General features: G+C 39.2%; 1 protein-coding gene across 2 annotated transcripts in view; it reads left to right on the top strand.

Moving 5' to 3' along the window:
- The first annotated feature begins 18,031 nt into the window (after nucleotides 1–18,031).
- Nucleotides 18,032–27,570, top strand: part of RHBDD1 (rhomboid domain containing 1) — a 28,260-nt gene continuing 18,721 nt past the window's right edge. The window contains exons 1-5 of one of the 2 annotated variants that reach the window (XM_053952001.1): nucleotides 18,052–18,070; nucleotides 20,295–20,528; nucleotides 22,715–22,891; nucleotides 23,830–24,348; nucleotides 25,624–25,756. In XM_053952001.1, coding sequence (XP_053807976.1) covers nucleotides 23,916–24,348; nucleotides 25,624–25,756 — 566 coding nt within the window. In that variant the 5' untranslated portion in view covers nucleotides 18,052–18,070; nucleotides 20,295–20,528; nucleotides 22,715–22,891; nucleotides 23,830–23,915. Of the gene's footprint in view, nucleotides 18,071–20,294; nucleotides 20,529–22,714; nucleotides 22,892–23,829; nucleotides 24,349–25,623; nucleotides 25,757–27,570 lie in introns of both variants that reach the window. The other variant, XM_053952002.1, reaches the window with a different exon arrangement.

Genomic DNA, 27,570 nt, shown 5'->3' with positions numbered 1-27,570 from the left:
GAGAATTATTCAATGACTTGCTTAGAATCCCACACCTCTCCTAAACCATAATATCTCAACAGTTTCTGGGACAAGACCCAGAGAATATCCATATGCTCATGTGTGATGCAAGCAGCACTGGGTAGTAATTTCACTATTTATACACTGGTTTTCATTACACCTTTCACACAAAATGCCTTTGCATATTGGAATAAATCTCCCAGAAAAGGTAACTGGGACATCTTCCATAGCAAGAAGATGGTCTAAACTGGACTCATCTTCAAATCACCTGAACTGGAAGTAGTTGTTACCAGTCTTCCTCTGCCATCACTTCCATTTTGCAGATTTCTGCACTACCCCCATGAGAAGGCCTTACATCAGGGATGAAGGTGTATGGTAAAGTACTCAGGGGCAAGTTTTATCCAAAGCCTGTTTTCCCTTGATTTCTAGATGCACCTGCAGCTGATTCAAGTGCAGGTCATCAGATGGAGGTTTTCAGCGAGCCCCCTTTAAATTTTAAATATAAAAATATGGCATAAGCACACACTTATGCATGTTAATTACTTTGTTTTATGTTTTAGTGCTCCTCAGTTGCCAGAAGGTTTTATCTGCATTTGGGGAGGATTTGCAGGTGGATGGCAGGGCGGTGTGTATAAAACATGAAAATATTTACTGTCATATATGCCCACTGATGAGTAAGTATGCCTGCAAGTTCATGCATTTAAACACACAAAGGAAGGCACTAAAAGAATTTAAAACTCGTTTTCATATTATTCAATTTTCTTCATACTTTCAGGACTCAACATTTTCTTGACTCATGTCAGACAAAAAGCAAATTTAGCAAATCTTAGACAAAATTCTATCAATTGTTTTGAGTTCTGTCTGCATGAAAGAGCAAACCAAACTATATTTTTTTAACACTATTCAAATTTTTCCTTTTCCAGCCTGTTCTGAATAGTCTAGTCAAAATCCATTAATTTCTCTCAACTTCTACCTCTACTTACTGCAGGTTTGCTATTTAAAATGAAAGGCACCCTATGCATTTAAAATGTTACCACAGTAATTACTACTCAAACACTACATGCCAAATTAGAACAGTCATTTTTAGGGACATTGCTGAAGAAATTGTTTTCAGCCTAATGGAAGTTAATAACTGCTACTTACCTGGAACATCATTACTATTATTGCTTAAATATGGTCACATTTAATTAGTCAGTCATGAGCAAGAATATTCTTTAAAATGCCTGATCCTGGCTCCTGCAAATATTTTATAGATTCACTTGAAGGTGCAAGCCAGCAGAACGAGGGAGCCTTCCCACCAGTCCTGTGCAAACCCTTCAGATGTGTGGGCACCTCAAAGGGCAGCAGCCACCCAGAACTGCCCACCTGCCCCATAACATTGCAATGGTCATTCCAAAGAGCTGGCTAGAAAATACTGATTTCTCAGATTAGAAATACTAACCTGATTCAAGGAACAGAATAGCTGATTGTGTATTAAGCAATGGGGTTTAAGGTTTTGAAGATCAGGGAGGCCAAACAACGTGGATTATATTTCCATAAACATATGCATCAGTGGGGCTGAAACCAGTGGGGATCTGCTCTTTTCAGTGGAGGATTTAGTAATGGTAACAGCAACTTCAAAAAACAATGAGGAAGAAAACACCACATGAAGAAATCTTAGGCTTTTCTTCCTTCTTAAAACATTATTTGTCTATTTTTAATATGTCAGATAGCTTAGAATTGAGCAAGACACTGGCCCCAGAAAACCAGTGGTTTTGCCCTGTAAGAAACAATTTGGTTATGGGGTTTGTTAGTTTGGTTTTTTTTTTCAATTAGTGTCAAATTTTACATAGATTAAATTACTGAAATACTCAAGAGTTTGGTTTCTTATATGTTGAACATGTGCCAGGCTCAAAAAAAGACTGTGATAAAATAATGGGGTTTGGTTTTCATCTTCTTTCCTCCATCTGACGTGGTTTGAATTAGAAATTACTTTAGGACTGCCATAAAAAAGGTCCAATTTTTGTCTTTTAGGAGCAAAGCAAACAACTTGAATGTAAGCAACTAAAAGCTGTTTACCAAACCAGTATGTGTTTATCCCTAAATAAATCTGTCACAGAGCTGTTAGATAATTTGATTTTAGTGAGTACTTTGAAAAATTGCTATTTAACAGATACTGGAACTTCCTTCCAGAAGTTGTCTGTTGAGATTTTTGTGAACTTAGTAGAGAAATATGTCCTTTCTGAATATGAGAAATAAGGAGATAGGAAACAGTCTGCAATTCCAGTACAATGTTGATTTGGTCACAAAACAGTAATTTTTTTTTTTTTTAATTTTTCTTTTTTTTTCTTTTTTTTTCTTTTTTTTTCTTTTTTTTAATAATATCAGTTAAAACTCTGCTTCATTAGTAAACTGAGGGGGTCCAATTTACTGTTAATTCCAGGGCCAAGGTAAACTGTTCCTGTTTACAGTGAAAATATTCTAGCAGAAAGAAAAGAGTATATATAGAAAGAAAAGGAAATACTAACGTATGCACATATGTTTATGTAGAAAAGCTGCTTTAGTTGAATTAAAGAAAATCTCATTGAGTAGAATGAGACAAAAGCCACTAACTGAGACTAAACATTACAAATGAAACATTCACCCAGGAATTTAATTTTTTCTATTCTGACAGCTTCTTTAGAAGACATGGACCATGTCATGTCCAATTGACAGAGCCTCTGAAGTTACATAACACGGATCAAGCGCTCTGCTTTTTCTGTGGGGGAGTCCTCAGGCTCTTCTGCTCCTCAGCCAGGATCTGTACCCACCCCAAGACCTGCATCTTTGTAGACCATACAGCTACAAATAAAAAAAAAAAAATCTGACTAGCTGTTAGCACTGTCAACTGTAGCCACTTCTCTCTAAAATTAAGCCAAATTATGGAAACTACATGACATCTGGTCTCCTTTATATGTATGCTAATATTAGAAAAACTATTTGCTGCACCAATACTGCACACAGCATGACACAAGTAATAGAAACAGAGCAGGATTTCTACCTCTTTCAGACTGCTCCTATAAATTGAAATTTAAAAAATGATCTGCCACAATTTCATTGCCTTAAAATAGCATTTTTTGTCAATGCTGGACATCAAAAGCCAGACTTTAAAAGAACTACAGATATCTAATTCTCTTCAACTTCATAGAGAACAAAGAAAGTTTGTTTCCAGAAAGATCCCTCATGAAAATGCTAATATTCATTAATGAAATAATTTTATTTCATTATGTACTTACATGCCAGCATACACAAGTATTAATGATATTGATACATTTGAGTTAAATACAACATATTACTTGAGTTACTGCTATCAAGTGATTTTCTAGTGCTGACAATTATCTTGTATCTACTTGGCATGCACAGAGCTACATCAGCTTCAGCCATTTCCCAGTCTCTGCTGACAAACAGGAGAAGGTCTCCACACCTATTATTCACTGCTGCCTTTCCTAACCACTTCAACTCATTAATTCCTGAGGATGCTTTAGTTGATTTACATAAATACATCCTCCCCTCCTACATGCATTAGATTATTTTTTACAAAGCATTACTGGGGATTATTTGCAGCCAGCAGATTCAGTATGTCCTTGCCATACAATCCAGAAAAACAGAGTTGCCAACCAGCCTGTTTCCATGGTCCCCCTGTACAGACTGACATGCTCACACTGGTGTTCACACTCAAAGTACAGCAGGCAGCTGTTTTTACCCAAGACATGAGCCCAGCTGTGGAGAGGAGGGTCTCACAGTGGGTAACACATGCATTTGTTTTTCTGATATAGACAGGAAGAAAATATTTATCAATTGGTGGATTTAGGTAGACTGAGAAGAGCCAGTGAAGCCCAATTGTGAAATCTGGGAAAATTAGGATGGTTATTAAAGGGGGGAGAGGGAGGTAAAATAGATCAGTTATATTTGTTTGAGTTTCAGGGTTTCCCCTTCATGTAACCCCAGTGTGATTAGGAGATGTGCTGCTCAGCCCACTGCACAGACTGGCAGGGCCACCCTCTTGACTTGCCATCCTGTACTTGCAGAAATCCAGAGCTAAAGGCCCAAAACTCAAGGGCTGAGCTGCAGAACACAAAGCTGAGGTTTCTTCATTCTATAGAGGTTTTTGCATATGAAGCTACAGGAGTCTTATCTTTGTTCTTTTCTTTGAGGGCTTAGTCCAAGGACCAGATTTTAAGTAGTAAATTTGGAGTAGTTTCACTTCTTTTCACACCCAAGATCTCCCCAGGTTTGCAGCAGTTAGCTTTATCTAGCTGTTTGGATTGCTTCTGTATTTATTGCTTCATGTTACAAGTACAAAACCAGTGTAAATACCATGAAGTAAAAAATTTGGCTTTATTTGGTATGTTTTGCACTCTCTCATTTCCTTGTTGTTACTGTCAGCATCCAGAGACTGCTTCCAGATACCCCTTCTTTGCCTATTTGCAGTTCCTCTGACTCTCAGAGAGAAATCTTTAAGGATCACACAACTTTCCAATTTTAATATTTTCACCAAAAAGAAAATGTGAACATGCTACTAAGCATATTCTGGTTCCTACAGATTGCTACAATTGCCTTACTTATTCCCCTTTCACAGGATTAAACTATAAATATGAATATAGTTATTAGAATGATTTGTCTGTCTGTTTTTCTGCTGTTTCCAAAAATAGCACCCAGAATATAGGAAGAAATGAATTTGGTATTTCATCCAGGGACAGGATACCTCTTGGGCTTTTTAAGCCTTTAAAAATTATTTAGCAGTGATGACAGATGCAAGACTGACATCTCAATACAATGAAAACCTCAATTTATCCATGCTATCAGCAAGGCTCCAGTTACTGAGCGATTCTACAGCTATGCAGCTTGTTACTGAATTAAATCCTTCCTATAGGATAGTGATTAATAATCCCTGCTTTTGTTGTTTAAAACAGATGTTTCAGGCCACAGAATGACAAAGATCAACTTGAATACATGAAGAGAGTATAAATGTCTTCCTGAGTCTGCAGAACAACCTGAAAAAATTTAATGGAGAGGTGTGCTTCCCCCTAATCACCTGTAAGGGTTGTCATGTCTGGAATGGAAAGATAAGTTACAGCATTGCCCTCAGTAATTATTTCTAGATGGAGAATTCCAGCAGAAGCATCCAGCTTTTGTTCTTAACCTGCAGTCCAAAGCTGGCCATGCAGTAGAAAAAGTAATAAAAAATAATATCTCAGAGGAATTAATTCTCATTATGAAACAGTTTAATATTTAACTAGCTTCAAATGTCTTAACATTAATTAAGCTACTGTAGAATACCCAGTTTCTTCTGGTGCATTGGAGTTCTGTAGCAAATTCAGTGTAAAACATGGGCCCAGTCTGCAAAATGACATTAATGTCCTAAACACACACTCACTAAGGTCCTGCAGGTATGTGCTGGAGCAGAGCACAGCATCACCAACCAGCACAGCTGCGCTCTGGGTTTGGCAGGAATTCCCCCCACTGCCTTTTAGTGGTGGGGGAACTTTAAAACCAAGGTATGAAAAGGTACATCAGGCCCTCCTCAGCTGAGCCTGCTGACTGATCCTGGCATCAGTCACTTCAGAAAGAGAATAAACCAGCAGTTACTTTTTTGGTGTCTTTTTCATGAGGATTACAGCTGATAGATTGCAATGTCTCCCCCTTCTGTGCAGCTGGAGATTCATGCAGTGCTTCTTGTCCCAGTAGAGTAGTGGCACAACATAGATGCCTTTCCCATGGTTTCTAAATCCTGTGTTTTATACCCATGACCTTTGCAAATCAAGCCTCAAAGAGAAAGCACAGCCTATATAAAGTAAGTTTGTACTTTGAAGACTTAAGACTTGCAAGTGAAATATATCTGTTTAGAGGTGCAAAGTCTTCACCAGAAAGTAGAGGCTTCTCAGGCAACTAGAAGCTGTCTCGGTGAAAGCAGCATTAAAGAGCAATTTTCTTTTAATCTGTGATGACAAACTTCTTCAACAGCTGCATTTCTCAGAAATGAAGTGACCAAATTCATGGGTGAAACTCCTGTGAGAAGACAAAATCACCCAACCCTACTGGCTTGAAACTCCTCACAAATGAAATAAGGACCACAAATTCAGGTATAAGTGCTAAAGTAATTGAACTGTGCTTTCCCAGTGCAACAGTTAATGGGAATAAAGGAGAGAATATAAAAGTAAGAGTGAAATAGGAGCGAAGTAATTCAGAAAGCAGCATAAAAACAGGCATGGGAAAAGTCTGGCCCATACATGTGCCTCCCCTTGCCTTGTGAACAGGAGACATCACACCATTGAGTTCTACAGTTTCAGTATCTGAGAACTGGGATATTATGCTAATAGCTGTGATGATAACATTTTATGTTGGTTTCCAGGTCATTAAGGATGCCATCAGGGTCATCCACTGAAGGAACACACAATTCCCACTGAAGACACCTCACTGGAAGGTCAGATATTATTCAGTGTAAGAAACAAGCCCCCTCTCTTGCCTACTTGCCTTATTCAGGATGCGAGTTGCACAGTAAGGACTGTGCATAAACCCACTGGCCAGCTCCTGGCTAAATCCTTTCCCACAGCTGCATGAAAGGTAAGTAGCTTCAGGGGAATCAGCAATGAGTTTACTGGTGCAATATTCAGCAAATGTCGTCTCTAGTGCACAGTGTGAGAGACAGATCTGTAGCCATTGACCTTAATACTACCGATTACTGTGCGGTTTGTTGAGTAAGCACTGTGTAAGTGAGCAAGTCAGAAGCACAGCCTCTGAATAAAGATAACATTACATCAATATTGTGTTATTTTAAGCTTATATTAGCAACCCAAAAGTATTTGTTAAACTAGCAGGAACTGCACCACGGGAAGCCCCCTTTCACTCCAGTTCTAATGCAAAAATACCCTGCAGAATAATCTCACAAGCTAAGACTGCAGAAGCATATAAAAGCAACATGGTACAGTTAGGGTTTGCATGCACATTTTTAGCCTTGTTATTCCCAGACCTTAATTTTTTTTTATTTTATTTTTAGTTCTTTAAAAATTTCTGACCTTGTTTAGTTTTAGTCCACCAATACCTATACCTTTGCAGGAACTACTGTCTCTTAAGAATGCATCCTCTGCAAAGCCAAAAATTTTGCACTGGTACAGAAGCAGGGAACTTTCATAAGAGTGTTGAATTAAATAGTTTTAAGTAATTTTGCAAGAAGAAAAAAAGATGTGGCAGATTACTATTCACAGTTTTAATTTGTATATGCAAAACTAATGATCCAACATGACCTAAATGGGGAGTGCCACTTTCTGTTCACCAAAAATGCAAATGGTTAAGGACCTTGAAAAGTGGTGCTCCTTGCAGAGGTCACCTGCTGCTCTGTTATCAAAGCTTGCATAATGAAGTGGATGACACAGCCATTAACTTGCATATGGGCTTGTATATGTCAAAGCAGACCAGCTTAATCTAAAGGTGAATTCAATAATGTTATGCTAAATTGCAGTACAAAAAAAGCCTGCAAAAGCCTATGATTAAGGGTCAGCACATCTGGCTTCTGATTTGATGTCAGCTGCTAACCCTTCTTTGACCTCATCCCCTGCAGACTTTCTAACTGCCTATTACTAAGGATATTTTACAATGTCATCTTGCCAACTCTCACTGTGCACTGAGAAATACCATGTATCTTCACCTTTGCTAAGTTAATTTCCAAACCTCTTCAGTACACATGGAAAACTAACATTTAATTTCCTAAACCTGCAGTAAATTGTATCTCACATTGGGAGATAGTGAATGAAAATTGTAGCAAAGCTTATTTTTCCTTCCAAAATAACCATTCTGCCCATTAGCCAGTGTGATCTCTCAAATTTGCATGCTTTTCATAACAGCACTAGTGACAAAAATTTATTCATCCTTAGCGTAGCTGTGTGAAACAGCAGAAAAAACTTGCTTACACTATATAGGAAATCATTCACACCACATGAGATTTCCTACTTTACTGACTTTTATTGTTCTTCCATTTATTCATTTCCCTATATTTGGCAGGTTGGTGCCCCATTTCTGTTGTTGATAGGCTGAGGCTTGTTTATGCTTTTGAGTAGGGCAGTCCAATTCTGCCAAAAAATAAGGACAAAGCCTGTTGAGAGGCTGCATCCTTCTGCATAAAAAAGAGAAACCTCTCTCAACTTGGCTTTCCGTTTGCATCAGAAAACAATCTGTTCATTAGAAACAGTTCATAATCTTAAATGTTTTTCTAAGCTCCATACCAACTGATTCTCGTTTCAAAGCAAACAAAAATTACAATTTACAAAAGTGAAAGGTAGATAATTACAACAGAACACTCAGTTATTAGATCATTTCCAAGTACACAAAAGGAAGGAAATGAATGGTTTGTGAACACCCATATGCAATAGCACACGTTCCTCAGCGAGAATAAAGGAAAAGTTTTTCAGTACAATGAATGCCCCAAGGCACCACAAGGATTTACTTCATAGGTGTATAAAAGATGCATTAATTTCATACCTAAATATTTTAGGAACACAAATCAGTTAGAACACACCTTGCAATTATTTGCCACTCCATTTTGAGAAGCATATGCTATAGGCTGACATATATAGGAAAAAATAATTCCCCTATTTCAAAGATACACAAGAATTCATACATATTTTTTATTCTATTCAGGTTTATAAAATCTTAAAAAAGAGAAGCTATCCAATACTCGAGTTGTTACATGCATCAAGATGTATAACATAGCCGATTTCTTTTAGAATTTTACCAGTGATCAGCATTTCTCACTCATTTTACCCTTTCCACCACATTTAGGGAAAATGGGGCTTAATTATGGAAGCCAGCAGCTGTTGTAGCTCCATAATGCATATAAATAAAACACCAAAAGACTGCAGGGACTCCTTTTGGGGTTACTATTTTAATGAAGCAGTATCACAGTTCTAGCTCGTTCTACCCTTTCCATGGTGCATATCAGCAGTAAATCTCATCAACTGCACACTGCATTGCTGAATTAAAGATAGAACCTACTGGGATGGAGCTGAAACCAATGGGAATTTAGAGCTATACCACATGTAGCAGGGACTGGGCTCGTTGCCCACATCATGGCCTTATCAAAGTATCAAGAAAATAATAAACATAAAAAATAAAGTTCAATAACTTCATTATCAGTACAACTAAACACAGCTTTCATAAACATATCAGGTCTATGCCTGCAAAGCCTTATAGTCACTTTTTCCTTTATTCCTCTCAGCCAAAAAGCAAACCTTCATTATCACTCAGAGTCCACCTGGTTTTCCAAAAAGCAATTACACCACCTGCACTTCCATTCCACACTAGAGCAAATTTAGTCCCACTTCACTGGCATTTCTGCTAGACTGTAGCTGCCACCCAGCCTTTCTGCCTCTCATTAGTAAGGCAGACCCTGGTAATAAGCAAAAGGACTCCTCATATGTGCAAAGAGATGGGGAAGACACCTGATGGATGTCACACTGTCTCTGACTCCTGTGTCCATCTCGGCAATGCAAGCCTTCCGTGAGCACCTATAACTGTGCATGCACTGAATGCACGTTTCCCCTGCTTCCTGAGCAGGCTGGGCTTGGCACATGCAGCAATCTCATTCTGTTTGTGTGAAAGTTTCATATTTTTCCCCATTATGAGTCCCCACAGTCCAGATTGATAGTAGACCCAGCTGTCCTTTATAATTACATTTTAATGACTTAGGATGGTTGTTTGCATTTTGGCAACTTGTTTAATAGTGATGACATTTAAATTGTCACAACTAGGCTTCAAAGTTATCAATTTATTAGATGATCAGGAAACTTCACACCTATGGTGGTGAGGTTTTTGGCTGCAAAATCAGTAATCCATCGGCACACTGATTTATATAATGAGGGTTATTTCATAGGGATATGCTTTAGTTAATTCAGACCTGAAAGGGATTCACTTGAACGAATTAAAAAGGTTCTGTTTACTTATTTATTACTTTAGATTGACAGATACTCTAAAAACACACATATTGTGTTTTGTCTTCTGTTGCTTTTTCATTTCAGTACATTGACTTTTTGTGCACATATCCATTTATTTCTTCTCTTTCTGCAAATGAACCTGGGATTTGCAGAATCACATCTGATTCCTTCAGAGAAACACTTCTCTGATACAGTCACAGAAGCACTCAAACATTGCACAGTTTATATTCTCTGTAGATTTTTTTGCTAAGTATTTCAACACCCATTCCCCAATGGTGCATCAAAAGAGTTGTCCAACTCCTCATAGATGTAGAAGTCATGAATAGCAGAAAAATTAACTCTGATTGCCTGGTCTGAGTATCAGGTTTAATCATAGCACGTGTCACCTGCCTGGCATGTTCCCTACACACTGCTTGTTCATCCCTCAGGTTCCCTGCTTCCCATTTTCAACCCAAGGGTTTCAAGTTTCCCTGAAGTCTCCCACCCAGCCTTATTTGACCTGCTGTTTAGAAAAGAACCAGCACGTGGTAGGGGCAGGTAAAGCTCCTGAGTCTCTTCACTAAGTCACTGCTACATAGCCCCAGCTGAGGAGGGGGCACAGCTACAAATGAGCACTGCTGACCAGGCCTTTTAGAACAAATTGGTAACCTGCTGTCTCCAGAACATGGGCTCAGCTCTGGGACTGGCAAGCACATCCCAGCCATTCCCATCAGTGGCACAGAGCAGCTCCCCTCACCAGGTAGGCTGACCATGGATGGCAAGCTGACCATGGAGGTGGTGGGGCTGCAGCCCACAAGCAACACATGCTTCTGGCAGAGACTGAAACTGGTCAGTCGATTCTGAAGTTACTGGGAGAGCAGCATGCAGGTAAAATTGTCACACACTGATTTTTAGAAAATCAACTAAAACATGCTCATACACTTGATTGGTGATTGATAACAACAGGGATATGCCAGTCAGCACAAAGGAAAGCTCTGAGAGGGGCAGGAGGGGGACTACTGCACAGTGCCAAGCCCCTGATGTACAAATGGCACTGCTGACAGGCACCATGCAGATGCAAGCAAACACCCTGTGAGCTCCCACCTACCTCAGGGACTTGGCCCAGCATAGGGTGTGCCATATAATTTTTCCTCCAAGAGAAAACCAGCTGTAATACACAAGTAGGAGGAAAAAAAAAATCTAACTAATGTACTTCTCTTGACAATTTTGACTGCCTTTTCCACCTTATCAGTGGTATTACCTTCATGCAAGCAATCATTAAGTAAACATATCTCAAAGAAAAGTCATTTCAAGTACAGATTTCTTCCACTAAACTCCCTGGAGTGCCCACTCTGTAGCCCTTGGGCAAAATCCAGCATGAATTTATCTCAAGAATAGGCCAGTGCTCATTAATCAAGCAAAGGCCTGGCTGAAATCCTCACAGGCGGCTGCGCAGAACGCCAAGTCACCTTGTTGTAACTGATCTAGGTACTCTGCAGTGCCAAAAGCCAGAAAGCTGCCAGAGACCATTATATTTCAGATGGAAAGCCAGTAAAGAGAACAAGGAAAGTAACTAAAAAATATATTTCTCAAGCTCATTGGACATGGACCAAAATTCGAACACAGAATGAATAATCAAAATAAACATGGCAGGTAGCAGAAGTGCACATTAGTGAGCTGCTGAAAGAAAAAGCTTCAAATAGACACAAGTTTTTAGAAGAGGAGGAAGAGGTCCCCAGGGCAATCCCCATGGGAATTCTTTGACTCTGGGAAGTGGGAGGGTTCATCTAACTAATGGTTGAAAAACTTGCCCTTCTACCTTAGAAAGCTGGAAGATCCCCAGAAATCTGAATAAGTCCTAGAAAGTTTGCATAAACACTCCTGCAGATGGCTGAGCACTATCTTTATGCCCTTGCCGGTGCTCATTCCTTGCCAATCACAAGCCCTCTGCCCTGACCTCTGCTCCGTTTCCAGGGGTGGCTTTGAAGTGGGTGATTCCTGCACTGGAGATGGCTTGTGGGACAGGGCACACCGGGGCTGTTACTTGTTCTAGCTGGGAGCTGTGCTGGCTCTCAGCACATGCGGAGCACGATGTGAATCCTGCCTGCTCCAGCCCCACCCAGCCCCTGCATACAGCCTCAAGCCGATCCCAAGCACCTCGTTGATTTTTTTTTTTAAATAAGGTTAGAGAGCACTATCAGTAGAGGACTGACAGGCAATCATCTTCAGCAGAGTGAAAAATAAACTGGATTAGTAAGACAGCAACCTGTTGTAGCTGTTTGCTCAGCAAGTGTACCACGTCAGAGCATTTCTCTGCTGCATGTCACGACAAGCAGTCACGGCAGGACAGCACAGAGCCACCTCCTCATGTTGCTCCGGGTCTGAAGGAAGGCTTCCACCTGCTTTTCTTGGTCCAGCAAGAAACAGCACATCTGTCTTTGTCCTTAGGCAATCATTATGGCCACAGCAGCACTACCACAAAAAAGGGGGTGAAAGCTGCTATTTGAAACCAAAGACTGAGGCTTATTTGCTACACATACACAGCAAAAAGCATCATCCCCAGCAGGCTCACCAGTTATTTTCACCAGTTGCTATCAGTAGTCTCCAGTGTGCTAAAGGCAGTTTAAAAAAAATACACGTCAATTTTTGTTGAGCTTTGAAGACCACTGCTTCTATTTCAGATCTGAATAAAGCATTGTTCTCCTGAAGGCTTGTCTGCTTTTTCCATCTGTATTAGCTAACTAAATACAATATATTGCATTTGTCAGAAAATTCTACTTTATCAGGTTAGAGTGAAATTTCTCCTGAGCTGAACCTCAGTAACATGCAGTTACAAAATATAAGCTCTCAGGTTTGGTGATATTCAATAGTTTTATGTAGTTTGATTATAACTCAAACATTACTTTCTATGCTAAAAAAAATGCTTAAGTGCTTCAAAACCTAAGTTGATCTTCATTTACTTTACTGCTTTCTACAGCAGTCTTGTAATTTCTTCTGAATATTGTAAAAAACAATAATGAAAATGGTGAAAACAATGCTTCAGTAGAGCTCACCAGCTTTGAATTGTCACTTTCAGATTCGCTGCCTTGAATATTGTACTCACCCCTTCCTTACTCTGGAACAACCTCTGTGAAGGGGACCCAGCTCCAAGGTACCTGAGCAAGGGCAGGAAAAGTCCAGGGACAGCAGCTGGTTCAGCCAAGAGTCCAAAACACAAGGCAGCTCACGAGGACAAGGCAGGGCACAGACAAGGGCAGGAAGTCAAAAGCAGGCATTACACCTGGATGGAGCTGTTTGGAGACAGAACCATCAACCAAGGGCCATGGCCAGGGCCAGGCTGGGGGACAGCTGGAGACCAACGCTGGTGCAGGCCTGTTCAGGGAAGGACACAAAGCCTCAGGCCAGCCTTAAATGGGGCTCTGGGCCCACGAGGAGGGGGACGCACATGAGGCTGGTCAGGAACTCTTCAGGCCTAATTAAGGCAGATCAATGCACTCTGAGCTGTGAAAGATGTCTTCATTAGGCTTAGTTTTGTTAAATAAAAATATGTTAAAGACAGCTTTAGGAAGTTGAAACCAACAAAACAAACAAAAACCCCAAAGAAATAATAATGTCAATTTCAATATTATGAATATTATGGCATACTATGTCTCCTCACAGGATTCACACTTCCAAGGGAAATAAAGCTTCCCTCTTTGCATGAAAACAGAAATAAAAAGACCAAATTGTGAAATAGAATTTTTGAAGTGGTCTTCTGCCAGTATCAGCCCCTTTTCCAAATGCTTCCTCACCCCTGCCTCTCCCTCTCAGCCTCTCTGCAGGGCACAGGAGTCAGGCTGGTGAGCATATATGATGTAGAACCAAGGTTAGCATAAAAGACAAAAACATGCAGAGCATGAATTCTACTCATATATCCAGAAGGAAATACAGAGCAAGAAGACTTCCAAGAAGGAGCTTAAATGTAATTTCTGGTGAAATTACTGTACTGTCTTTGACAAATCCTTCTTTACAAGGAGTGCCAGATAATGCTCTCTGGTATTGCCCTGGATTAGCCCAACTTTGAGAGCTGGGAACCTGGGAGAACAGCAAATTGATATTTCATCTCCCTTGGGAAGGCCATTGCTTCCACTGTCCTGGCATCCTGCAGGCCAATGGAGCACACAAATGTCACCAGAATACTGACACATCCTTGTTATAAAGTAGTTCAAATTTCATGAAAAATTGGATCAAAACCCATGTTTCCGTAACAGAAAACATTACATGAATGCTGTATAGAAATGGGAAATAATCACAAAATTTTCACAGCTAGAGTATTAAGAAAAATTCCCTGCCAGCAGCAGAATATACTTTAACTTCATGATTTTTATAAACTGTGAATGATGAGATGTAAATTATGCTGCCACTGAAAAAAACCCAAACAACTGTATTCAACAGAGTATTTTCTGCCTACAGTATTATTATGAGTAACAACTTCTTGACTGTTATTCCTGTGGTCAAGCAAAAGTAAGATAAATGTTTGCATATGCAGCTTTTAAAATCAGTTTTAGATGACAGCAGGTTACTCTTTTGTTACTTCATACGAAATAACTTTTTACATTATAGTTTGTTGTCATCAGTGATGTCACATCCTATTCTCTTTGCTTTTGACACCTTTTTTAGAAAGTTCTTCAGTTGCATAGAAGGATTGCCTGGTACCATCTTCTTGGCATAGTTCACACGTTCATTTCCTTAACATTGCCTTTTGGTTTACTGCCTTCTCTTCTGGTTACATAGAGCAGCTCAGGCTTTTGAGCTTTTTCAAAATGCTTTGGCTTAACTGAAGTGTCTCACTGCAGCATGGAAGTATCCGGATAAGCAGGAGATGACTGATCATCTGATCAGACGCCTTTGGCTGTAACTGTTGGGAAACCTTTTTGATGTTGGGCTGTTTCTTCCAGCCCACATTAAGATCAAGACATTCCTTTAGCTTCCATCCGGTTGTTTCATCTATATCTGCTGGGAGTCTAGATGAACAAATCAAGAACCTCCAGGATATATTCTACCTCTGTAAGCTGGAGAGAAAGCGTCTCTATTTTCCCCTCCATTTGTCCATATTGTATTATAAAGTTACTGTGTTAGTGATGCTGGCAGCTGAACTGGAGAACGTAACCTGCCAGCAAAGAAGCTAGTAAAGGTGGACTACTTGGTAAAAGCAGTGTTAATGTCAGATCAAAGACTGTGGAAGAGTAAGCCCTGAATTCATACAAAACATTCACTATCAGATCTTATTTCCATCTGTCTCTCTCAGAAGGGCTTGTCCCCACAGTTTCCAAGGTATTTTGATGTTTTCAGAACCAGAATGGTAGCAGTGTATATAAACTAATAGCATATTTAAACTGATCCTTTGATCATCTGTATTTTGTTAATTTTCTGACAGATGCATAATATTCAGTGTATCAAATTCTGGGTTACCGCTTTTCCCTTCCTCTGCTTTTTGTAAACACTGTCACGTACTGACAGTCTGGGAAAGCCACAGCTCCTTTACCATAACTACACTCCGGCATTCTTCTTACATTTGCAGGCTAGTCCTAACTAGTTCCTTCAAGATTAACATAAACAGTGTTTCAAATGTGCTGCTATCAGATTCCCAGCATTAATTAGAGAAATAACCTTCAGATATGGATTTAATTTGCATCCATGCATTCATAGCAGGATGTTTCTTTGCAATTGTTACATGCTGTAAAGCCTCCGTATAACCCTCAGAAAAAGTGAGTATTCTGAAATCTGCTCCATTGCTTCTAAAACATGTTTAAACCTTCTGCTATTAAGCAAAGATCTCAATGTCACTTTTTTGTTACGGGTCAACATATGACTAAGCTGTATGTTTACACTGATAATAGCTGTATGATAAATATTTACATGGATTATATAGTTAGCAGAAAGGCGTAAGCAGTGCTGACCGTATGCGTCACTCCTGTACCAGGAGTACACGTGTTATGAAAATGATGGTTTTGGTTTTTTCTTCTTTATTTTCCTTCCAAGAGTTGAATTCTCTCCCTAATCAGGCCAGACATAACCAGGAAACAGAACCTATACTTAAATGGAAACTGATATTGTCTTAAATTAATTCAACCAACCTTTTATGTGTCAGCCCTTCAGTTATTCTTACTCAAGAACATTATTCATGTTGAGGAAAGCTGTGTTACTGCTTGTATGGCACAAGTATATCAAATGTAGAATTTGTAAAAAAAAAAGAAGTTGTAATATGTGAATGGTGTTTCTCATTTCATTCAATTTTATTGGTAAGAAAAATTAACATTCAGCCAAAAATTAAAAGAAATCCATGAGGTGAATGGTGGTGTGAGATTAAAGAAAGAGAGCAGAAGGTGTTTTTTTTTTTTCTTCTAACCAGCTATTTATGTAAGTATAAACTAACCCAGAAGATCTGGTAGGATATTAGTAAAATTTGTGTAGAACAAGGAAAAAAATGCCAGCTTTTAAGATCTCAATGGGTATAAAGTCCCACACTTGGGTAAAGAGTATAAGAACAATGGTGGGTTTTTTTTTAAAACGTAGCTACATAATGTGGCCCATTAATTACAGCATTAGAACACATTAATCACTTCCTTAGCCTCCCATTGTTTCTGTCACTTTTGTTATCCCTGCCACATCATTAAGGATCTGAAAAGAGAGAACAGTAATATACAATTGCTCAGATTGGCCCACGAAGGGAACTACAATCTTCTAGGTCCCTGAAAGGAACCACAACCTCAGGACTTGCACATCCAGTAATAAGAGCTGGGCCTGTATTGAGGCAAGAAATATCGCATCTTTAAGAATTATGGACTGAAGTTATTGTTGCCTGAAAATGGAGTATGCTGTTACAGGAAATTGTGCCAATTGTAGAAAACCTGGTGTATGATAAAAAAAAAAAATCTATCAGTTCAGGCACTTTTAACTCCCACATCCTGTGATTTCTATGAATTATTATGATTAGCATTAATTGAGGTAACAGATCTAAATGTGCCAAAAGTAAGGAGCTTAAGGTAATGTGTCTAAATGGTGGCACACACTGAGCCTTGCCCGCCTCTTTTGGCCTCTGTTCGTTCTTGGAAGCGAGGGCTATGCTGAAGTTGCTTGTTTTGGCAAAGCCTGCTCCTTTAACTTGATCTCCACCCTGTTTCTAGGAATTCAGCCCCTTTCATGCCTGCCAGTCTGCTGAGCTGTGTGCTGTTTTTGGAAGGGCAGAATGCAATTTTCTTATAAATTGTATGACATACTTGTACGAGTTGCCAAAATGTTCTGTGTAACCTGAGTGCCACATAAATGACAGCAAAATCAGGCCGTTTACATGTAGCTTTGGCTATGGGTTTTGTATGATTCATTTCTAGTCACATATTTGCATCATCAGCTCGCCAACATTTATATGAGAACCTATTATTTCAGGCATTTATAATTTGCCCAGTGTATTCCCTGCTGAATATTAATAACAAAGCTCACAGTCTGGATATCCTTGTCAAATTTGGGGAATAATACAGTGATCCCAATGACTAGTACTGTACAAAAGTGAAACTAATGCAGTCTTTAACTGCACCAGGGGAGGTTTAGGTTACATATTAGGATGAAATTCTTCTCAGAAAGGGTGATTAGACAGTGGAATGGGCTGCCCAGGTGGAGTCACCACCTCTAAAGGTATTTAAGAAAAGACTAGATATGGCACTGAGTGCCATGGTCTGTTTAACACGGTAGTCGTAGGTTGGATTTGATGATCTCAGAGGTCTTTTCCAACCTTGTTGATTCTGTGATTCTGCAATGTCTTAATCTAATTGCTTTTAACGCTTGGGGAAAAAAAAAAAGTCCTCGAACTATTAAACTTACAGAACTAGTTACTGTTTTGCATGTGCAGTTAAACGCTCTCGAACGAAACCTGATTATGTATTTTAACAGTGGGCAGTGCCAGCGCGCAATACCCGCCCCGAGCGCCGCCTCAGCTTTCCCGCCTCCGCCCTCAGCCCGCCCGCGCACAGCGCCCCTGGCGGCGCGGCGGCCCCGGCGCAGGCGCGCTGCGTTCCCCGCGCGGGGCCGGGGCCGCGCCCCTCGCCGCGGAGTGGCGGCCGCGGGTCACGTGGGGCGGCGCGAGGTTCCGGGTGCTGCCGCCGCCGGAGAACGTGAGTGCAGGGGCGGGGGGATGCTGGAGCCGCCGTCGCCACCTCCTCCCCGTCCCTGCGCGGCTCCTCCTGCCGTGCTCTCCTGTTCTGCTCTCCTGCCCTCCTCCTGTCTTGCCTTTGCCGCCGCCTCCCGGCTGAGAGCAGCCCCCTGGCCGTGAGGGGCGCGGCCCGCACCCGGGGAGCGCCGCCCTGCTGAGGGGGGGTGCCCGGTGCAAGCCCCGACAAGCGGGGTCTGGGCTGGCTAAGCTGTTCTCAAGCTGCGCTCTGTAGGAGGTTTCCCTCCGCCGCGCTTCGCTCCTTCCAGCCTCTGCAGGGAGTGGCGGTGGGAATTACGGAAGGGAAGCGGCGTGAGAAGTCGAATCGCCGATATGTCACGGTTTCACAGCCATTATCTTTATACACACAGCCACCGTCGTGCCTGTGGGACTGGGCTCCTGGGAGCGCTCTCGGTGCGCAGGAGGAGCCGCGTGTCGGGAGCCCGCGGCGCTTATCCGCAGCCACAGCTGTACATGGGCTGTGCTCCTCACCGCCGCCGCGCCTCGGCCTTACTGCTTGCGTTTACCCCATTTTCTGCAGTGGTATTTGTTATAAATTCTATAAACAACTTCTTCAAAAAAATCAATAACCCGCCACAACTATATCCCTTTCTTTGTTAATACTACGAAACAAAAAAGCGTACAAAAAACCTGCAAATAACTTGCAGCTGTATCAAAGAAGAAGCAACGGCAAGTATGTCTTCTTACAGTTGTTGAAACACCGAGTTTGAGTAATTCAGGTGTCTGTAAAATGTAATTAACAATACGTGAGCTGGTTTGATTTCCTGAAATCGCACAGTGATATTCTTCCTGGAACTGGTTTTTTATTGACATAGATTGGAGGTGTTGACAACAGTAGTCTAATGCTAATGCTATGAAAGCATATGTTTCTGAATTGTTTATTTAACCAGTATTATTTAAAATGGATTTCTTCAGAAAGTGTGTTTGCTGTTCTTTTCTCTTACACACTGCAGACAAATTTTCCCTCAAAGCTACCAAGGAATGCCAAAATGGTAGGAGCTGCTGTGCTTCACATTTCTGAAGTGGAGTCAGGCAGTCTTTGATGGTTTAGTTTTTCGTAATATTAAAAAATTCTTCAGATAAAGGAGGATGCTCTTCTAGTATGATTACCCAGTTTTAACATTGTACACGTGCAACAATTCCAATCAAGTGGAGGAAAAAAACCCAACAAACCCCAAATTCTTGAACCTGAGTTAAACATCTGTGAAGTTAAAACTCAGCTATGGCCTAATCTGAAATTCACTGTTGTTTTGATGTATTTTTATTTTAAGCTGTGCCATCCTCTTACCTTTACAAGTACAGTGATATTAAGTATTTATGACTATTTCACTTCCCCAGCTTCAATTAGTGTAGATGTATCCTGGTGTTTTGAAAGGCAGTTACTAATTACTGTCTGTTATGAGAGAGATTTGACCTAGTCCCTTGGGTTCTTTCCTGTGAAATCTGTCTCATTTATTTTGGGATAAGATGGCTAAAATGATTCTTGGCATGTATTGTTTAACATGTGTATATTTTATTGTGAACAGTTATTGTTACACCGTTCCGAACACAATTTTCAGTTTTAAGTTGAAGTTTTTAGTTTAACAGCTTATTTTATTAAGGACTTCCTCTTTTAGTGGTACCCAAGAGGATTAAATATCTCTAAAAGATTTTGTTTTCATGCTGAAGCTCATAGAAGAGGCAGAAGAACTGTTTTATTCTCAAAGAAAACGTTGAAATTTAAAATGTTGCATAATAAACAAAGACTGTGATATAGCCATTTATGAAGTTATTGAATGTTAATATTTAACTTTGAATTGTCTCAGTAAGGGAGTTTAAATTGTTTTAAAACATTAGTATTACAGATGTGTGACTTCTCTCACCAAATTCTGAAATGCTGTGTCTTTTGGGTTCACCATTCAGTATTCCTTTGTGAAGGAAAGCCCTTTAAAGTCACATCTGATGAATCCAGAAGTTGTTCTTTATGAAGTAATTAATTTTATAATTAAGTCAGAACCTTGTCTTTGCTATGAACTATGTAGTTGACTGGACATTTCAAAGCTTATTGTAGCTGACAGCTTGTGGCTGACTTTCTCCTTGCATACTTATTAAATATAAATAAGATGATTAATTATGTTTCAATTTTTTCATTTATTTTCCTTGCATTGGTTTTTTTTTTTTCCTGTTAGGCATTTTCCCCACCTCTTTCCAAAGTTTGAGGGCCACAGTAGAAGTGTTTACAGTTGGCTCCTGCTTCCTTTGCCCTCCTCTTTTGCCCTAAAAACATTGTTTCTGCTTTACCTAGAGAAGCCTTTGTATCCTGAGACTGAATCTTCACAGACAAGTGGTGTGGGCCTGTTGAGGCTTATCTTCATTGTGGAATGCTTTGTGCTTAGGATCTGATACTCACCTTCATGTTTCAGGTGGTTTTGGCATTGGTCTAGCTCTAATCTGAACACGTAGGCTGAATGCACAATTTTTTTTCCTAGCATGTACTTGGTTTTCCATGAACATAAATCAAAATTTCAGGGTAGTTATGTCTGTTTTAGAGGGAGCAAGGGTACAGGGAGATTCTTTTCCTCTAAATTCAAATTACAGCTATAGGAAAAGACAGTAGAACATTTCATTTTAACTGGTATTTAGTAAAATATTTACTTTATTGCATGATTTTTTTAGTAACATGAAGTTGTAATATTTTATGGTTGAGGGGGTTTGTCACAGTAAAAATAAGTTCAGGTGCTTTTTACTTGCTTAACACGAAACAAACAAACAAATTCCAAGAATATTTAGTTCAGACATTTTTCTTGAGTAGGAGACAAAAATACAGACACGTGGCAGCCTGGCTGCAAGACAAATGTCTGTTTCAAGTCTGTTCTGGAAATTTGTACATTTTGAAGTAGGTGGCATGTTTAAAAAAAAAAAGGGAAAAATTGCTTCATTGTTTCAAGCCTCATTAGACTTTTAATAAATGGAGTAGAGGCTGGGGAGGAATGTTCAAACAGTTGAAAGCTCTATATGTTTTAAGGGAGTTGCATTAAGGAGGCTCTCAAATAACTACTGTTCTCTTTCTTGTATGTTTTTCCCTTTGACTCAAACACACAATGTGTTTTGGCTGACATTTTTGCTTGCTCCCAGTAATGGGAATGGTCTATGATAAGTAGCACTGCTGTAATCATGATGGAAAGCATTCCCAATTCTGTTCCATGATTATTGTCTGGCTATGTGTTGCATGAGAGTTCTTTTCCTAGGTGCATGGGTGTTGAAAGTACTTAAATTGGGAAATTAAGGGTATCAGAAGCAGAGATGGGAACTTTAAAACGCAAGACTGACAATTTGAACAACATGGTATGGCAAGATTTTGAGGTTTCCTCATAACTTGCACTTAAAGGATGTTCACTTTTAAATTCTAACAGTTTTAGTGTTCGACTGCTTTGTGATTAAAAAGATGTAACTGTGCGTGTGGTACAAGAAAAGCCAGAGGTCTGGGAGAAGATTATAAGAATGTGGGATGTTGATGTACCTGGTATCAGAGCTAGTGTGGAAAAAGAGAATGACATTGATTAAACTTTGGATTAACTATATTTTTTGGTAATGTTGACTTTAAAGTCAAACACTGACAATGTAATTATCTGCAATGACCAATTTGCAGTTTAACAGGTTGGTTTGTTTGAGCTTTGTGAGGGCTACAGCTGTGGTATCTGCAGTTAAATTGTGATCATTAGACACTGGTTTTAGAAGGCACCAGTGTAGGAAGTTACATGTTCAAATGTGGTATAAAGCACATTTCTGTTGTTTCCACTCTGTTTTGGACAAGGCTCAGGTATTATGTAGCATCTCCAAGATAATAACATGGGAAAAATGTAGTGACTTTCATTTTAATGTAGCAAATACATTTCACATGCATTCTGGTTTACAGCAGTTGTTTTCAGGATAAAAACCCACAACTAATTTGTTTTTTTCTTATCTTAAACTGCTATAAGAAGCATAAGTGTGATTTAAAGGGAAATACAGAGACTAAAAAATTGCTTAATTACAAGAAGTGGCATTAATTAATTCTGTGTGTGAACTAGCATGGAGCTGTGTGCTCCCCTCACTTCAGGATAAGCAGAGAAGGTAGCCTGGCCCCCACCTGGTTGTTTTTGATGTTCCACCCTGTGCAGCTCTCCCTTTTGCTGTTACAGGATAACATCATCCAGAGGTGCTTTCCTCCTTTTCCATGTGCTCACTGACTTTGTGGAATGCAGTCCAATCGAATTATTAAGAATACTCTGAATACCTGAATAAACATATTTACTAAAGTGTTTGCAGGCATAGCAATGGTCTGTAGGAATGTGGAACTTAGAAAATTCTAACAGGCATAATGGGGAAGGTTACATTTTGCAACTTGGGCTGTCCTTTATAAGTGTGCCATATTTCCTCCTGTCCTCTAGAAGAATTAGATTATTGTTTGTCTAGCTAATGAAAATGTTGAAGAGGAATCATTTTGTATGAATTGGAAAGGCATTTAAATAAAAAATTAGTATATTAACTTTAATTATTTTTTGTATAGTGAAAAAGAAGGTTAATGGGGTGTTGAGATGAGAATTTTGTATATATCTCATTATTTCAGGTGGTTTCATTTGAAACCTGGTGGCAGAGTTTTGAAGAGGAATTGTATTTTGCTGGTTCTGTATAACTGATATTTACACATGGAATGACCTGTTGTGTGTCTTCAGTAGTTCTGCAAAGAAGGGACACCCTGGAGGGGAGGAGAGGCTGTGCTGTTGTTGGGCCACCTTGCAGAGAGGTAAAAGCAGGACTGGCCAAGCTGGGCTAGCCCTCGGAACCAGCCTGAAATCCTGGCTCTCTTCCTGTCTTCTACAGGTGGATCCACACTCACATCCCCCTGTGCTGTGTTATCCAGTGCAGCTTCCTCTCTTCTTTCTTGTCAGTTCCTGTCAGAGTAACTCTGTTTCTAGCCAGATCTGTTTCTGTAGCCCTCTTTAATCCCCTGGGTTTTTCTGGCATAAGGCAGGCATGAAAATTTTGATTAAATAAATAATAAAGATGAAAATTTTGTTATAACTCTTAAAATTTTATATGCTGGTTTTGTGTATGATTTCCCCCTATAGTTCTCTTTTCTCCATTGCTTACTTTTAAACTAAACTCTTTATTCTCATCCCTAGGAAAGCAGTAACAAATTTCAAATTGCATCTAGCAGTTCCTAGCTGTGTCTCTGTTCCTTTTTTAAAAATTGTGACTTTTAATTTTCAAGCTTAGCTTGTTTTGAATATTTGTAAAAGTTGGAAAATGGTCATTAAAAAAAATTAAATATGTAGCAAAGATAGGAATTCTGGAAACTGAGACTCTAGGGAAGAATTTTGAACTGTTTTCCTTCCTGAAATCTTAATTGTTCTGACTGAATCAGAATTAATGAAAACACGCCCAGAATACCCAAGTATTTTAATGGATTAAGTACAGCCTGTCGAGGGATGTGAAACAGAGGTTGCAGACTGCTTTTTTCTCACTGCTTGTCAGGATTACCTGTATAAATCTCTTTTATTTGTGTTTTGTATCAGTTTACAAATTCTGATTTTTTTTCCTCACTTGAATTTTTGTTCTGATACATAAAAGGTCTCAGCTGATTACCTTGATGATTTTTTTGTGTTTAAAGATTCACCAAAAACAGTGATGAGCTTCAAAACATCACAATATGTCTATAACAAGTTATCTTTTTTCTTTCAGAATTTCCAAAACTTGTATGGTTTTGAAATGGAACAAAAGACTGTAAATTGAACTGATCTTCACATTTCTTTGAATAAGAAGTAACTATGGAACGAAGGCAAAGAGGAGTCAGTGCTGGACTGCTTTTGCTGCTTTATCAAATTTCTCAAGTTGGACTCCAGAACATTCCTTCTGTTACCCTTGGGGTACTTGTACTGAATATTTTTCTCTTTCTGAATCCTTTGAGGCCACTGTCTGAAGTGTGTCTCAGTGTAAATGAAGCTGTCCACAGAAAGAACTGGCAGCGTTTGCTGCTTGCTCCTTTCCACCATGCAGATGATTGGCATTTGTATTATAACATGATTTCCATGCTTTGGAAGGGCATAATGCTGGAAAGAAAGCTGAAGAGCATGTGGTTTGCCTACGTTATTGCAGTATTTTCAGTACTGATTGGAATAGTTTACATGGTGCTGGAACTCCTGCTTGTGGTAATTCTGGATGATCCTTCCTATGAAATGAATTGTGGTGTAGGTTTTTCAGGTAAGATAGTGTTGGTCCAATTTACATATGTAAAATTAATATGTATAATTGCTGTATAACAATAACTGTTAATTGCAGAAAGAGGATAGGTGTACATCTGTATATATGTATGATTGTCACATCAGTATGTTTATCCTATTTTTTAATTTAAAGCATGTACTCTGGGCATGAACATAAAGTAATTCAGTTCATGTTCTTGTGACCAGCAGGGACTTCAGCTGAGAACATGAAAATATCATCATCCTGGGAGAATTTTGTTTTCTGTTTAATATTGCTGGTTAATTGAAGTCTGAACTCTTAGTTTTCAGATGTAGTATGAGCATTTTGATAATGCTCCTTATGTGGCTTCTGGAAAAGCCTGTCAGTTTAAAATTACTCGTGCCTGTCTTTGGAGAGACTCCCCTAGATTTGCTTCTGCTAGCAATATCCTAACACCTGATTTTGGTCATCTTCCTTCCAGTAATGGTCTTGTCTCCTCCTTTGGCAGATCATTTGCAAGTCAATAAACAAACTCCTTCTCTTTAAAAAAATCTGCAGACAAGTGGAAAAGTAGCCCTGCATTTCTAGATAAGTAGGGGATTTCCTTGCTATCATTGGGACCTAGCCTTAGAAGGCAAGCCTTCTTTTTCAGCCCTTAAGAAAGTTGCTCAGACCACTGTGAGCTTTCTCTTGAGAGGGACTTTTTCATAAACACTTCCAATAAGTTCTCTGAAGAGAACACTTCCAATAAGTTCAGCCATCATAATGGCTGGTGGTTGCATGATAAAACAGGTGCAGTCAGTTAGAAATTAATATTATTTACTGTGATTAAAGGTGATTTATCTACTTTTTTTTATCAGAAACAAGTGATTCTGGAGTATGTGTATTAATTCAGAATTTGAACCTACTGTTGAGCTTTACACGTATTTGTTTGTCTTGTTTTCAGTAGTGGCTTTTCTCAAGTCACAGAACATTTTTTTGAGTTCACTAATTTTGTCAATAATTTCAACTACAACTCTTTTAAATTATGTTTGTATTGTTTTGAATACCTGAATAGCTGCAGTGAGTAGGTACATTAAAAAGCAGTTTAGATTTTGCTGTTATACAAACACATAATTTTTGTATCTTTTTTTTTTTAAGTCACTGAAAAGTAGCACTGAAAGACCAGAACTGTTCTGGCATGCAGCAATGTGCTTTGTGGTGTTTTGAAACTGCATGGTACTTCAAATTGTTTGCATTTCTTTATTATTTGTGCACAAGTATTTCTCTCTTCATGTGATTTCTTCTTGTTTGCAGGAGTCTTGTTTGCTTTGAAAGTTCTGAACAACCATTATAATCCAGGAAGGGTGAGCAGTGTCCTTGGATTGCCCATATCCAGTAAATATGCTTGCTGGGTGGAGCTGCTGGCTATTCATTTTATTTCCCCAGGGTAAGTGCATTTAATATTCCAAAGAAAGAAGAAGATATTTGAGCTATCTGGAGTAGTTTGAAATGTCTCATGAAGTGTGAGTAATGTTAGCTGGTATCCCAGTGCAGTGTTGGGCCTGCAGTCTGCTTTTTCCTTAAAACCCTCTGTTTTGAGTACATCTCAAATTAAAAACCTGAAACACTGTTCCCAGAAGGTGTATTTGAGTATTTGAGGGAGGCTAACAGAAGTTTATGATAAGGAAAAGGGCTGTGCCTTTTCAATGAGGTAAGTAAACTACTCCACCATAAAGCCAAATAAAGGGCTTTATTAGCTGAGCAGCATCCCACTGTTTGCTTGTCATTTCTGTCCTAGACCACTCTGGTTGAGTCAGGCTGATTTCTGATCATGCTATCATCCAGCATTCTGCCACTTTGGTCACTGTCCTGCAGTGCTGCTGGTCGCCTCCCTCAGTTTCCCTGTGTGCTCTGTGCCAGCACATTTCCTCTGCCCCTGCCTCTGGGAGAACAGGGCCTTGCTTGTCTTTGACAGTTTTTGTAATCCTGTTTGCAAGTGAGTAATTTTCCTATGTAATATTTTATAACTGTGAATCACATTGCTGAATATATGCAAATTATACAAAGACACAAAACCTATGAACTATCAAATCACAGTTTATGTACTATTTCCCACTTTTCAGAAAGATTAAAAAAAAAAGAGCTCAGCAATACTGAGATATTTCTTGTCAGATACTATGATAGAGCTGATAGAACATTTCCTAGCACAGAAGGAGAATTCAGATATTGCTTAGGTTAAGCACTGGTTTTATAGCTTTATGCCTGGCTGCTCAATTAACTGCAGTGAGGATTAAAGACAGAAGAGTGCTGCATTTGGGCAGCCAGCAGTTTTATTTGTGTAAAAATCTACACAAAATTGCTACAAATCTAAAAGTAGAGCTTTCAGTGCATTAAAAACATTTTTCTGAAAAACATAAACTTGTTTTAGCTGAACATAGGTTTTATTTGGTGATATGTGTCACAATACTGGTTTTAATTAAAGAATAGTGGAAGGGCATTATTTATGAAGTACAACCATATCCTACTGTTTATGGTAGAGGAAAACCATGAGTTCAGTCATTGTGTGCTGTTCTTTTTCAGTTGCTTTACTGTAGAAATGTCTTTGGGTGGAAGGTGGATAAGAAGTCCAGAAATAATATCAAAAAGTATTTAATAATTTCGTGGAAGTTTAGATTGCTGCCTCATCTAAACCTCTACAGTGACCTTTACAGAGGGCAATTTCACAGCACTTAAATGATAATGGGTAGTGATCTCCAGAAATTCATATCCTAGAACACAACATGTTTAATTAGTAACTGCCAACTGCCTTGCAATGAACCATAGCAATTGTATCTCTCACAGCATTGCTCTTACATGCCCATCTGTGTGCTCAGGGCAGGTTATAATATTTGGGTCTATGCTTAACAGGTTCCTTTTGTAAATCAAATTGCATAATTTAATTTTGAATAGATAAGAGGTCAGTAATTGGGGTGGAATTCTGCCCAGTTAGAAAGCTTATGCAGTAAATTTGGACCTGCCTTTGTGTGCTGGGAGAGGATTTAGGAGTTTACTTATTGTTTTTTTTATTATTACTCATATTTTACTTATTATTTTTTTATTATTTACTTATTATTTTCTTTCTCATTCATATTTTTGTTTTGGAAAATTTTTAAAGTGCATTCATTGTCCTTCTAATCTTCACCTTCCATAAAGGATATTGAGATGTAGGTTTTGCTTAGCAGTCTTTGGGATTATTTGTTTAATGGAAGAACAGATGTGTGA

The sequence above is a fragment of the Vidua chalybeata genome, chromosome 10 (assembly GCF_026979565.1).
Source record: "Vidua chalybeata isolate OUT-0048 chromosome 10, bVidCha1 merged haplotype, whole genome shotgun sequence".
NCBI classification, from domain to species: Eukaryota; Metazoa; Chordata; class Aves; order Passeriformes; family Viduidae; genus Vidua; species Vidua chalybeata.
The sequence above is the reverse complement of the archived record's forward strand: the minus strand, read 5'-3'. Positions and strand labels throughout refer to the sequence as shown.